The 14953-nt window shown below is 32.2% G+C and overlaps 2 protein-coding genes and 1 long non-coding RNA gene across 3 annotated transcripts; all 3 read left to right on the forward strand.

The window, feature by feature from the left end:
- The first annotated feature begins 5833 nt into the window (after positions 1-5833).
- LOC114425725 (probable L-type lectin-domain containing receptor kinase S.5) lies at positions 5834-8138 on the forward strand. Its single transcript, XM_028392676.1, has one exon. The coding sequence runs from the start codon at positions 5929-5931 to the stop codon at positions 7942-7944; it is 2016 nt and encodes a 671-aa protein (XP_028248477.1). The 5' UTR covers positions 5834-5928; the 3' UTR covers positions 7945-8138.
- A 1227-nt stretch (positions 8139-9365) lies between these two features.
- Positions 9366-9882, forward strand: LOC114368259 (probable 60S ribosomal protein L14; the record flags this gene model as incomplete). The annotated part of the gene is made up of 2 exons (XM_028325581.1): positions 9366-9554; positions 9667-9882. Coding segments are annotated over 2 exons (378 nt in total), but the record flags the coding sequence as incomplete, so codon positions are not given.
- A 303-nt stretch (positions 9883-10185) lies between these two features.
- On the forward strand, positions 10186-11514 carry LOC114425924. Its single transcript, XR_003669315.1, has 3 exons — positions 10186-10236; positions 10321-10412; positions 11350-11514. It is a non-coding gene; the product is annotated as an uncharacterized LOC114425924 (long non-coding RNA).
- Positions 11515-14953: the final 3439 nt, after the last annotated feature.

Raw genomic sequence — 14953 nt, forward strand, 5'->3', positions numbered from 1 at the left:
CACACAACTACAATCCTTGGCCACTAGACCACCTGAGGCAGAGAGACCAGTGGTCCACGTTGATCCTGCGACCGGCAAGGCCGACAGTCCCTACAAGAAGAAATTAAGAACATATTTGGGGATTGTCGCTCGTGATAAGGTCAATGTGACATATAAGACCTGGAAGGAAGTCTCTGCTGCTCAGAAGGATTTGATATGGGAGGATATTTAGGTATTTTAGTTTTCTTCTTTGATTTTCTTTATTAGCCAAAATTTATAATTTACTAACAATTTGCCCTAATTTATTGTTTGTCAGGCGAAATTTGAAATCCCTGAAGCTTCTGACAGTAGGACAAAGAAGAAAGTTCTTTAGACTGTCGGGGAGCGGTGAAGGCAGTTTAAATCTGATTTGACGAGGAAATAGGCACTTGCAGCCGACAAGGATGGTGTGGAGGACACTATCTGTGAAAAATACGGCATTAGCAAGGAGAAATGGGCTCAGTTTTGTCAAACCCGCAGAGACCCCTTGTGGGAGGTATGTTCTTTGTCATTTTTATTGTTTTCCACCAAAAATTCACTTCTTATAATTCATTGTAGTAATGATTTTCATTAATGTTCGATTTTTGCAGGATGTGCGGAAAAAGGCACAGGCCATCCAGAAGCAAAACACCGCCCCCCACGTGTTGTCTCATGGGGGTTATGACTATTTAGAACAGAAGCTCATGGCTGAGAAGACAAAGAAAAGACTGGAGGAAGCTGCTCAGTCTGGAAGCACTGAAGGCGTCATTGACCCTCTATCTCCCATCAGACGACACGTGAAGTGGAAGATGGCCCGCACCGAGAAAACTGACAGGCCATCCAGAAGCAAAACACCGCCCCCCACGTGTTGTCTCATGGGGGTTATGACTATTTAGAACAGAAGCTCATGGCTGAGAAGACAAAGAAAAGACTGGAGGAAGCTGCTCAGTCTGGAAGCACTGAAGGCGTCATTGACCCTCTATCTCCCATCAGACGACACGTGAAGTGGAAGATGGCCCGCACCGAGAAAACTGGGCAGATGACGTCTGAGATAGTAAAGGAAATCGCTAAGAAGATTGTAAGTCATTTTCAATTAAGAATTATAATTATCTTTGTTTATTCTGTGAATGCCTTGGACAAATATATATGTTCTGTATAGGATTCTTTGGAGGAGCAGGCGTCACAGGGTTTGTTTGTCCCCCATGGACGTCAGGATCTCCTGACTGCTGCCATTGGGCGACCAGAACACCCTGGTCGTGTGTGTGCTGCTGGATCTGATGTCACCATCAAGCAATACTTCGGATCCGCTCCATGAAGCTCCTGCAGTTCCTCCTCCATGCCTCCCGAAGAACTCAAGAAGCTGACTCAACAAATCAGGGACTAGCTGGAGGAGTCGATCATAGAAAAAGTGACTCGACAGCTTATGTTATCCTTCAGCCAGATGTAGTCCCAGTTGTAATCACAGATCCAATCACAGGGACTTGCACTGCCTCCGAAGCCTGAGGTTGGTCCCTCAGCTACTCGTGTCAGCACAAAGGAGAGTTGTGTTGATCCTTCACCGATCGATCCAGAGACAGGTGACTCAAACAAATGCGGGTTGTACATCGAAGACAATCCTTCTCGCCTGATTGTCCTAGGAAGAGTTTATGAGGGATCCACAGCGGTTCACAACATCCTTTTATTGCATGGCCAAGTCAAGGTAGGTGTTGAGGAGGTTAAAGATGCAGAGGCTCCCGTTCCTGTACCCACTGACAAGGTTATTTCAGTGGGGCAGACACTTAACACTTTCCTTGCTTGGCCGACACATCTCGTGAAGCGTGTATCAGACCAAGTATTTTACTCTCATTATATGCTTTTTTTTCAATTGAATTCTTCCCTGTAATTAAATTATGTTAATTAACTATGTTCGATAAACAGGCAGCTGTGTCTCTAGCAAAACCTCCAGATAGGCCGAATCATAAGGTCGATGATCCCCTATATCTGATGACATTGATCATCACATAGCTTTTCTTGAAGCCTCTCCAGGTTATGTGGGATGTTACTGTGTTCGGGGTGTTTAATCAAGACTTCCTGTTGTACATCAAGCACGAAGATTTCTCTGAAATTGCACACGCTGGTCAATGTCTCAGCATATCTATTATACAGTTGTGGATTCTGTAAGTCAATTTATATTATTGTTAATTACCTAAGTTATTGTTTTAAATTCATACATAATTAGTTTTGTCTTAACAACAACAGGCATCTGACTAAGACAAGTATGCGAGCGGGGAATTCCGATGTGTATGGATTCCTCGAGCCACAGTCCATTCAGAGATCTGGGCAATCACAATTTGATTCGGAAAGTTATATGAAGAGTTGAATACAGAGTTCAAAACATGATGTCTACCTTGGAGTCTACCTGAATAGGTAGGTCAAACAAAATCACTGAATTTAAATAATGTATAATCCTATAATAACCCATATTTATTTAATCTTATATCACTTATTATCATTAGAGATTGTTCCTTTTCAAGCAATACATATTCCTTTTTTTTTCAATTTTTTATCATTTTTATTTTTATTTGTGACAAATATTCATGAATGAAATTGTAACAAATATTTAATTCCAACAAGAGAAGTATTCCAATATTCCAATCCACAGAAAATAATACGAAAATCGTGTAAAGAGTTGAAGGTCCAATAACAAATTGCAGAAGCAGCAACAAAGAAACTTCCCAGGTGATTTTTGCGTAGAGAAGGAAGAGCAGGGCAGCGCAACTTGTTCATGGAATACTATAATAATAATAATAATAATAATAATAATAATAATAATTAATAATAATAATAATAATAATAATAATTAATAATAATAATAATAATAATAATAATAATAATAATAAATAATAATAATAATAATAATAATAATAATAATAATAATAAATAATAATAATAATAATAATAATAATAATAATAATAATAATAATAATAATAATAATAATAATAATAATAATAATAATAATAATAATAATAATAATAATAATAATAATAATAATAATAATAATAATAATAATAATAATAATAATAATAATAATAATAATAATAATAATAATAATAATAATAATAATAATAATAATAATAATAATAATAATAATAATAATAAATAATAATAATAATAATAATAATAATAATAATAATAATAATAATAATAATAATAATAATAATAATAATAATAATAATAATAATAATAATAATAATAATAATAATAATAATAATAATAATAATAATAATAATAATAATAATAATAATAATAATAATATAATAATAATAATAATAATAATAATAATAATAATAATAATAATAATAATAATAATAATAATAATAATAATAATAATAAATAATAATAATAATAATAATAATAATAATAATAATAATAATAATAATAATAATAATAATAATAATAATAATAATAATAATAATAATAATAATAATAATAATAATAATAATAATAATAATAATAATAATAATAATAATAATAATAATAATAATAATAATAATAATAATAATAATAATAATAATATAATAATAATAATAATAATAATAATAATAATAATAATAATAATAATAATAATAATAATAATAATAATAATAATAATAATAATAATAATAATAATAATAATAATAATTATTATTATTATTATTATTATTATTATTATTATTATTATTATTATTATTATTATTATTATTATTATTATTATTATTATTATTATTATTATTATTATTATATATAAGGATCCGTCAAGCTAAAGCAAAACCAATAATAAAGTCATCATTTTGTGTTTTTTTTCTGATCTTAACATTAATATAAAATATTGACGGTTAAAAAATTAACAAATTTTTATCAAAATTATAAGTACATATAATAAAAATGTTTTTTTAATATAATTTATTTCATATTTAATATTAAAATTCAAATTCTAAATCACCTGAAAAACATACATTATTATCATTTGTGTCAATTAATCATTATTTTGTAATTTAATCCTTAACTAGTCGATCCTACCAGGCTATCACAGTCAAATATCTTCGCGAGGACAAACTCTAGGTAGTTTCGGTGGCACAGATCGATTTTGACTCGGAACTATGACAGCAAGGGATTACTAGCAGAACTTAGAAATGTCATTAAAACCGGACATGAATGTCATTGTCAGCTTTGAATAAATATTAACAAATATGAAAAGTTTAATTACTCATTTATTACTTCTATTTTTTAAATTTATTTTTTAGTCTATAATTAATATGTAAATTTTTTAATTTTTAAAATTTAATAAGTATTTCTTTTAGTTCCGAAAGTGTAGGTTTTAATTCTTAAAAGATTTTTGTCGTTAATTTTTTTAAAATTTTATTAGTTAAACAATTTTAACAAAAATCTTGTGAAAATTAAAATTTAAACTTTTAGGAACTAAAATATCCACTTATTAATTATAAAAATTAAAAATAATAAATTTAAAAATTATAAAAATTAAATAAATAATTAAACCGTTATATTCCTTGCTTCCGTTGAAAAATAGAAGTGACTAATCCTAAGGCAAAAGGTCAAAAAAATCAAAACTACTATGAAAAAAATTATGAAAAAAATTGGATTCAATTGTGAACGAAATTATGAAAAAAATTGGATTCAATTGAAAAATAGAAGTGACTACTATTTTTAAACAATTTCTTGAAGTTAGATTTTCTTTTCACATTATTACGGATATATATAAAAATTATGAAAAAAATTGGATTCAATTGTGAACGGGTCCTATCGGATAAATTCTTTCTTCCTAAAGAGGTATCAGCAGAACTTAGACAAGTCGTTAAAACCGTACATGAATGTCTATCACATGTCGTTATATAGCTTTGAATAAACATTAAGAAATAGGATAATTTCTTTGTACGTTCCTAAAGAGGTCGTCGTCAAAGATCAAAACTATTCTATGTTTGGGCTCCAATTCAAGCTCTAACATTTTATTTACATGCATTAAGGGTGCATTAGGAAATATTTAAAAATATCTTTATCATACAATCACTTGTACAATTAATCAGGAGCAGTTATGAAAATAGTGTATGTTATGTGTATAAACTCTTCAACAAAAGATAGTTTTGAAAACAACTTATATGAAAATATATAGTTTGACTATTTTTTATTATAAAAATAACTTCTACATAAATATTTGCATGTTAAGCATTTATCTAGTTAGTGTTTAAGTCTGTTTGCCTAAATGCATATATTATGAAAGCAATGTTTGAGAAATGCTAGAAATATATCTTATTATTCCTTTTGTACATATTCTTTTTTTATTAGTAAAAAAAATATTGAAAAAAAAAAGTTTAAATCGAGTTGAGTTTGAGATGGAAATAAAAGTTTATATCGAGTTCCAATCAAACTTTAAACTAAACCATTTTTTATCGAGTTGAGTCGAGCTAAACTCAAATCATTTTTAGTCCATTCCTGATTTTGTTATTTATCATTATAGACTAAGATTTTATCTTTCCTAATAATACTTTTTCTCATAACTTAAATTTTACCTTTAAATTTCAATGTGCTCATATTTAATTCATAAATAAATTCTCTGATGATGTTTTAAAAATCTAGTATGCTGGATTTATAAGTGTTCTAATATTAGTTTAATGGTAAATAGAGATTTTTCTTCATTCCTCAACAACGACACATGAGGCTAGGTTTCCTCGACAAAGATAAGCTAAAGAGACAAGACAAGGATATTTTAGATAAGTTACATAAAAAAAATTAAAAAATAAAAACTTGAATTATGGTTTATAAATACCAAGTAATTATGTATGATAAACATTTCATAACTCAAAATTGGCCAGAAATTAATCCCCTGTTGGTGATCCTTCTGCTTGTCCGAAATTATTACAAACCCTCCAAATCAAGGCGATTTCACTAATACAAATATGCAGCTCCCTTTGTTAGTCAAATATCAATTAGCAGCAATCATCTTCATTATAATATCCCTAACCAAAGTTACCTGCTTATCTTTCAATTTCTCTACCTTCGAAAGAAAGGATGAAGATCATTTATTGCTGAACAACAATTCAAAGATATTCTCATCAGCCATCCAAGTGACCCCAGATACGCGTGCACAATCAATACATAATTATTCTGGACGTGCTTTCTACAACAAGCCATACAAACTTTGGAGCCAGAAGAAGAACCAAACTGCTTCCTTCAACACCACTTTTGTGCTCAACATCGACCCCCAAACTACCCCTGCAGGTGGAGAAGGCTTGGCCTTCATCTTAACTTCAGATACCAATCTCCCAGAAAACAGTTCAGGAGAATGGCTTGGTATTGTAAATGCTACTTCCAATGGAACTTCACAAGCTGGGATTCTAGCAGTGGAGTTTGACACAAGAAACAGTTTCTCACAAGATGGCCCTGACAACCATGTTGGCATCAACATAAACAGCATCAATTCCATCAAACAGGCTCCATTAATCAACACTCGGGTCAACCTTTCATCAGGTGAACATGTCAAAATTCACATTCAGTACTTCAATGACACATTATCAGTTTTTGGTGCCATGGATGGAGCTTCAGAAGAATCTATGGAGACCCTTTTGGTATCTCCACCTCTTAATTTATCTAACTATCTTCAAGAAGAGGTTTACCTTGGTTTCTCAGCCTCAACAAGTAACTACACGCAGCTGAACTGTGTAAGATCATGGGAATTCAGTGGTGTTGATATTGCTGATGATGATAATAAAAGCCTCTTGTGGGTTTATATCACTGTTCCGATAGTGATTGTTATCATCATCATAGGAGGAATGGTGGTCTTTTTCTTGTATTGGCAAAGGAAGCGCCATATGGAAATGCCAGAAGATGCATATCCCAGGATAGAGGACCAAATTCAATATTCCTCTATGGCTCCAAAGAAGTTTGAGCTAAGGAAAATAACAAAAGCAACAGGTGAATTCAGCCCTCAAAACAAGCTTGGAGAAGGTGGATTCGGAACTGTGTACAAGGGGCTATTGGACAATAAAGAGGTAGCTGTGAAGAGAGTCTCTAAGAACTCACGCCAAGGGAAGCAAGAATTTGTGGCAGAAGTGACAACAATTGGAAGCCTTCACCACAGGAATTTGGTGAAACTCACGGGTTGGTGCTATGAGAAAAGAGAGCTTCTCCTTGTGTATGAGTTCATGCCTAAAGGAAGCCTAGACAATTACCTCTTTGGTGACAAAATTTTTGGTAACAACACCCTTGAAGAGGGGTGTTCTTCAACACTGACTTGGGAAACAAGGCACAGTGTGATTCATGGTGTGGCTCAAGCATTAGACTATCTCCACAATGGGTGTGAAAAGAGGGTTCTTCACAGAGACATCAAGGCCAGCAACATAATGTTGGACTCAGACTACAATGCCAAGTTGGGAGACTTTGGATTGGCAAGAACCATTCAGCAGAGAAATGAAACACACCACTCTACAAAGGAGATTGCAGGGACACCAGGGTACATGGCTCCAGAGACCTTTCTCACAGGAAGAGCAACAGTGGAGACAGATGTGTATGCATTTGGGGTTCTTGTGTTGGAGGTTGTGTGTGGAAGGAGGCCAGGGAGTGTGTATGCACAAGATGACTACAAAAACAGCATTGTGTATTGGGTTTGGGACTTATATGGGAAGGAGAAAGTAGTTGGTGCTGTGGATGCAAGGCTGAAGAAGGAGGAGATTAAAGAGGAAGAAGTGGAGTGTGTTCTTGTTCTTGGCTTGGCGTGTTGCCATCCAAACCCACACCATAGGCCATCCATGAGAACTGTTCTTCAGGTTCTGAATGGGGAAGCACCCCCACCTGAGGTGCCTATGGAAAGACCAGTTTTCATGTGGCCTGCTATGCCTCCATCATTCAAAGAAGCTGAAGATAACTCCCTCATCCAGGGTACACTCACTCACTTCACTGAATTCACTGGCAGATGATGTAATTGAATGTGTTGAACAAAGCTGGGAATATATATATCCAGGCTATAGTTGGTGATTTAATTTGGAATTGTTCTTGCATTCTCTAATTTTATCTTTTTTTATGTAAATGAGTACATAGGTGATAATATATATGTTGTATAAATTTTGTATCATTCAATCTTTTGCATGTACAGTTCTTGTTGCTGCATAAATGACCTCTAGCATGTATGATCTTAATTTTTTTTAATTATGGAAAATTTGCTTGAATCGTTCAAAAGTAATGTTTAATCTAGTGGGATGCATGGGTTGTTTAAATTAAAATATCATGTTATCGTAATATATACATTAGAATTACTTTTATTCGAATTTCATTATACTTTGGTTTGGACATTTGATATTTTAAGTTACACATTTCACATGGGCTCTATATTTCCTTTATATAATTTCTTTGATTAACGGAGTCTAACTCAATTGATTGATGATGTGCGTGAGTTATTATAAATCTCTTTGATATTATCTTTGATTCTCACGTATCAAAAAAGACTTTAAAATAATTTACAACAATAGGTATTATGTATAGTTCAATAATGAAACATCACATGGATTATATAGTCACAACCTTATAGCAAATTTTATTTTATTTTTATTTTGGTTTTTAATTTAATGTTCTATTAAAAGACCACTTTATCCTTAATCTTCCTTATTCAATCCCTAATTTCCTAACTCAAGGTTTCTTTCTAACAAACGCTCATGGGACTCACAAAGGCTAGCATATAGAGTTAGGAAATTAGGGATTGAATTGGGAAAATTAGAGATAAACACTACTAAAATAATGGTTTATTACGACACGCTAATAACTAGGGTCAGCCATAAACGTCTTTGAAAATAAGATAATGGCAGTATTGTAATTAAACACATTAATATTATGAGTTTAAGTGCGGTTATTCAAAAACTGTAGTAATTGAGTTATATACAAAGGCGATTTTGTAAAAACACCGTCTTTAAACGTTTACACTTTCTCATTCTTTCATTGGGCAGCGCGCAACCTTTTCGCTTTCTCTCTCTTGTTGGGCAGCACACTTCGCTCCTTCACTACTCATAATTTCAAAATCCCTAAAACACTCACCCTAATCCATCATTTACGCTCCATTCTCCTCAAATCTATACCAACAATCGGAAAAATCGTCAACAACAACCAATCCGCCCCCTACGGCACCACGTCGCGCGCCCTATGCCGCAACCTCACCTCCGAGATGCTCCACCCCTCATGCGTCAGCTCGGAGTTTGGGTTGAACGCACTTTATGACTCCGTGAATGGCGGAGGTGATGTTTGGATTAACGAAAACTGCTTCCGCATCGTGCGCCAGCTCGGAGAAGGTGGCTTCGCCTAGATGCATGTACTGTGTCTGCCTCTCTGCAATCTACAACCAAAATGGTGATTCCTCTCCCTCTCTTTTTCACTCTACGCCACTTCTTCTCTTTCATATTGTCGTATTTTAACTGCGTTTTCTCTGTTTCTTGTTCAGCCTTTCAAGAGGTATGTTGAGATCGGGAGGGTTGCCCAAATCAACTACGGCAAGGAATATGGCAGGCTCGTCGTCATTGTCGATGTCATTGACCAGAACAGAGTAACTCCCCCACCACCACCCAAGTTCTTACCTTTATTCACATTTGCACACATCCATTTGCATGCTTTCTTAGAATTAGTTCTTGCTTTGTTGATAATCCTAATAATATTAGGCTCTTGTCGATGCCCCTGATATGGTGAGGTCCCAAGTCAATTTCAAAAGGCTTTCCCTAACCGACATTAAGATTGACATTAAGAGGGTCCCTAAGAAGAAAGATCTTGTCAAAGCCATGGAGGATGTTGTTTCGTTGCTTTTCTATCGATTATTGTTATTGTTAATTTTATCATTAGGTTATAATTGAAAATATTTGTTTATGTTACTTGTTAATGAACAGATGTTAAGACCAAGTGAGAGAAGAGTTCATGGGGCAGGAAACTCATTGTCAGAAAGAGAAGGGCATCCCTCAATGATTTTGATAGGTTCAAGATAATGTTGGCCAAGATCAAGGTATAATTTTCTCTCTTATTTGATTGTAGTTCTTATTAGTTAATGACCTTGTTGCACATGCTGAAACTGAAATGTGTGTTTCACTATATTGTTATGTCAATGTGTGTCTTGGTTTTATTCAATTGTAATTTTTGGATTTTTTTTAATTTGTGCAAAGGGTTGAGGTTTTAATTTATGCATTTGCAGGGCTTGTTTTGGATCCACTAAATATTGTCATGCATGGCTCAGAAACATGGTTTGAAATTTACTAATTCCTTATTAATTATAATTTGTTCTTTCATTAGTTAAAGCTTGATTGGGGATAGATCTTGATGACCAGCCTTGCAGCAATCCAGATTGTCTATATCTTCATGAGATTGGCTCTCAAGAGGATAGTTTCACAAAATATGAAATAATTTCAGCATACACTAGGTATTTTTCTAATCTTAAATGAGCTTTCATGCAAGGCCTGTTAAGATTCTGTTGAAAGATAGAATCTGTTGAATGTTTCTTGTCCTGGTTGCATGTTAGTCCTGGTTGCAAAGCTCAGGCTAAAATATTACTTTCATGCAATTGGCAAACTTTTTTTTTTCCTGCGGTTAGTTAAAGGCTGCATGTATTTTTTAAATTGATTCAGATGGGTTTTGCTTGGCAGTTGATACATGATTGGACCATTCATTTTCCCCCCTATTCTATATTGTTTTTACTTTATCTATTGTTATCAAAATCAAAAGATGGTGTTTAAATCCGTTCATAGGAATCATTAAATTCTAGATTGCTTTGATTTATTACATATAATTTCTTTTTTTCCCTATCTAATTAAAGGTTTCAATTGCTTTTGAAAGTAATATTTTAGCCTGAGCTTTGCACAGGATATATATTTTTTTGAGAGTGACAATCTATGTTAGTTATATTATTAACAAAATATAGTTAATTATTTTAAGAAAAAGGATTTACTAAAATAAGTGAGTTTTTTTTCAATAAATAAATAGACTGCAACAAGGACACCTTCTTATACTCCTCCGTACACGGTACATTAGTTTGTATTTTGAGAATTAGTTTAATTCTTTATGTGGTTGCTAAGATAGAGTAAAAAGATATATATAGCTTAATATAGTGGATGATACTATGTTCTCTACCAATAAAAAGCATGCTACTATTTAAATGATACTCTGCCATCAAATACTACATTAACAAATGATGAATGGGTAATTCTATTTTTTTTATAATATCATTAATTTTTCTAGTTGTTAAATATAGAATTTTTTATGTTTCTAATATGTTAAATATTTTTACTTGCAACTTTGTCAATTCCATTAATGAAATTATGCATTATGGACATCATGAGAATATTTTGTCTGCTGTGTAGGTAAAGTATGAAGAGGCAAGTCAAGTGGCAAATGATGTTGTTGGTAGCATCAGAACCATTGCATCATTCTGTGCCGAACTTTAAGATTATACTTGTATTGTCAATTCCATGTACTTTAAAGTTTTAATTTCTTGCAAAATTGCTCTCCTGAAATATCTTCTTTGAGATTAACTTGGTTGCTAGTATTTCAGATCATTAGCAATCGCTCTTGTGAATTATCTTCTTTGTGTTGTTCCTTTTTATGTTTTTTAGCTATCTTCTATATGTTAGTTAAGTTTGACACCATCTCCTAACATCTAAAATGAAGTTTTCTTTGCAGACCTCTTATTGGCTTTGTTTATGTGCATCATCTTTTTTCGGTTGCATGATTTGAATTGTACTTTGGCAATACCATGGATGGCATTGGGAGGAGACAATATCTTTTTTTAGTTAACAAAGCTTTCTACATCGGTCGTAAAAGGGTCGTTGTAGAACACGTAACAAACTACATCTGTCATAGAAGGACCGTCGTAGAACACGTGATAAACAAAGTCGTTCATATGACTTTGTTTATCATGTGTTTCTAAGACGGTCCTTTTACGACCGTCGTAGAAATACCCACCCTCTACAGCGGCATTAGTTTCAAAGACGCGCGTCCACCGTCTTTGAAGGACATTTTGCACCGGTGTAAAATGCTATTTTTCTAGTAGTGAAAGTAGTCTTTTAATAAAATATTGAATTAAAAACCAAAATATAAAAATATAAAACTTCGGATTTGAATTACAAAATTTGATTGGTTGATGTGGCTATATAATCCAAATGGCATTTCATGATTGGACTATATAATACACACTTGTGTGATTTATTTTAAAGTCACACTGAGGTAATGGCCAGAACAATATAGCTAGCATTTAAAATAAAATGTTCGAAAACCATTCTCCTCAAAAATTTATCCAACAAGAATACTTTGAAGTTTGGCTTGAAATGATTAACCCAGTGTTTGGATGAAGAATTCTAACAATTTAAGGAAATTAAAATAGCATTTGGATTACTTGTAATTGAATTCCCTTCAATTTACAAATAATTTTTTTGAATTAAGTATTTCAAATTTCTTGTATTTCAATTTGCTTGTTTGGATAGAGTAATTCAATATCCTCTATGTGTAAAATTTTGTTTTTAATATTTATTTAAAAATTAAAATTTCAATATTGAACTTTATTGAAAATAAATATTAACTAATTTTTAAACATATCATAATTCAAAATAACTTTAATAATAATTCAAAAATACAAATATAAAGAATTTACAAGCACCACCATATAAGAACCTTCATTTATAAATTTATAAAATATTCATGATACGAATCAAATCATGAGAAAATAAATTCAGTAAATAAAATCATGAAAAATAAGTAAAAGAAATGCATACAAATAAGTGAGATAACAACTTATAATTTTAGCAAAGCATACAATTTCTAACTATTCAATATTTTTACAAGGACAACTATGAATTGAAACTTTGAAAGCATAAGTCATTAGTTGTACAACTCTCATATTCTCTCCACAACTAAACAACCTAGATAATGATGAGAGGGCAACACATTCTATTCCTATTGGCTCATTGACTTATGCAGAGTAGGTCTGAATAATCTTTGGCCTGGAAATTTCAGATTGGACTGGATGGTCTTCATCCTATGTATGGTCTTGGGCAGTAGTACAAGCATTGATCGATATTATGTATAATAAATATTTATATCAGCACAAGATCAAATGAAGACTTGGATTACTCATCAATTTACGAATAAAAAATAAAAATACTAAACCAGTGAATTAGAGATGTATTCTGATTTTATTCAAATAAAAAGAGAGATCAAATTTATGCCAAAGTCTCTAGAACTAGAAGTAGTAATAGAAAATGTATAAAGGATGATTTGTTTTGCACTTAAGAGTAAAAATCATTGGGATTAAGGAAGACTTGCAACTGATTGTACAAACATATTTCTAAAAATGGTGCAAACTAACAAAAGTAGGAGGCAAAGAATACCAAACAAACAAAACTTAGGACGAAACTAAAGTGGTTAGTATCTAAGAGATTCAATCCATGTAGAGGTGAATGGTGTATTATTATTAATATGATCAACATAATGAATCATATGACTCCAAAATCAAAAGGTAAATTCTTTTTTCAGATAGAGTATGATTGAACAAGCTCTAAATCAATAAAGTGGATAAACTACAGAGCCAAAACACAATATCTCAATGGTGATTCAATCATTAAATTTTCTTGTAAGCCTTTTAACAAGTGCATGTGTAAGTAACTATACTCAATTATATATTTTTTTATCAGTCACCCAGAAAAAAAATCCATCCTTGAGATTCAATTGGATCCATTTCTAGCCTAACCAAAATTCCAAAATCTCACATACCTAACTCACAAAATGTTAAAAGGTAAACATTTTTATGGTGATATTTCTAAGTACTTCTAATTAAATAGAAAAAGAAAAATGTTGTAAAGTAGAACATTTGAGTCATCTCTAGCATGACTATGTTCTATTTATCTCTACCCCTAAGCATCAACTAACATGTTAGTAACAATACGTACATATGCCCAAAGCACCTAAATTGATCAATGATGGCTTCCAATAGGCTTATTAATGGAGCAACTTGTAAGAATTCTGCATAACCATGAAGAATCTACACTTCACGTACATCATCATTTGGCTGGTTTAGGTGCTTAATGAAGGATTAAATGTTGCCTTGGTGCATTGATGCATTTCTCAAAACAAAAAAAAAAGCAACAAGGGTTAAAGACACCCAATAAATGTGATTCAAAGTTCATGAAGCTGCTTGAATTGTTCTCCACAATTGTAGGCACCAAGCTGCACAATCTCTATTGTATATATTTTCAACAAATTGTTCATGTAACCTCAATCAATCAACGAAATCAGTTCCCAAAAATTTCATTAAAATGCACCTTCAACCTCAGTCTCAAACACAAGAATGAATTGCATGTAGCAAGACAATGAAATCAAACAAAGTAGAAAATGAAACCTACAAACCCTATGATTAATAGGCAAAAAAAAGTTTTTTTCTTCAAAACAGGTGTTCAATAGCTATCTGATATATGCTATAAAGTGAAAACGTAATGCTTTCTACACCATTGATTGGTTCAGATACAAAGTGTGAGAGCAAAAAACATAACAAATAAGCAATCAGACTCACCACTGGATGGTTCCAAACAATCATGCAAACGAGAATATTACAAACTAAATACTGATTGCATTCATAATCAACAATAAAATCAAACAAACACATGCAAATCCAACAAATGTTTCATGAAAATACAACAAAAAAACCCTATATAATAGAGATGAAATGTAAATTACTTAATGAAATCAAACAATAGAATTGAAACACAAACAAACAAAATCAAGAAGAAAAACCTTGATTACCTAAATGAGAGAGTATACATGGACAAACCACTGTGAGAGAGAGAGAGAGAGAGAGAGAGAGAGAGAGAGAGCTCTGAATTGGAGAGAGAGAAGCGATCTTGCAGGAGAGAAAGAGGGCAAGAAAATGATCACATGGGAGAGGGAGAGAAAAAGCGATCGCGAGAGAGAATGCGA

This window comes from Glycine soja, chromosome 9, assembly GCF_004193775.1.
Source record: "Glycine soja cultivar W05 chromosome 9, ASM419377v2, whole genome shotgun sequence".
Taxonomy (NCBI): domain Eukaryota; kingdom Viridiplantae; phylum Streptophyta; class Magnoliopsida; order Fabales; family Fabaceae; genus Glycine; species Glycine soja.

Bases quoted from the DNA above. Each gene is read 5' to 3' on its own strand.
- LOC114425725 (XM_028392676.1), top strand. From the start codon at position 5,929: ATGCAGCTCCCTTTGTTAGTCAAATATCAATTAGCAGCAATCATCTTC.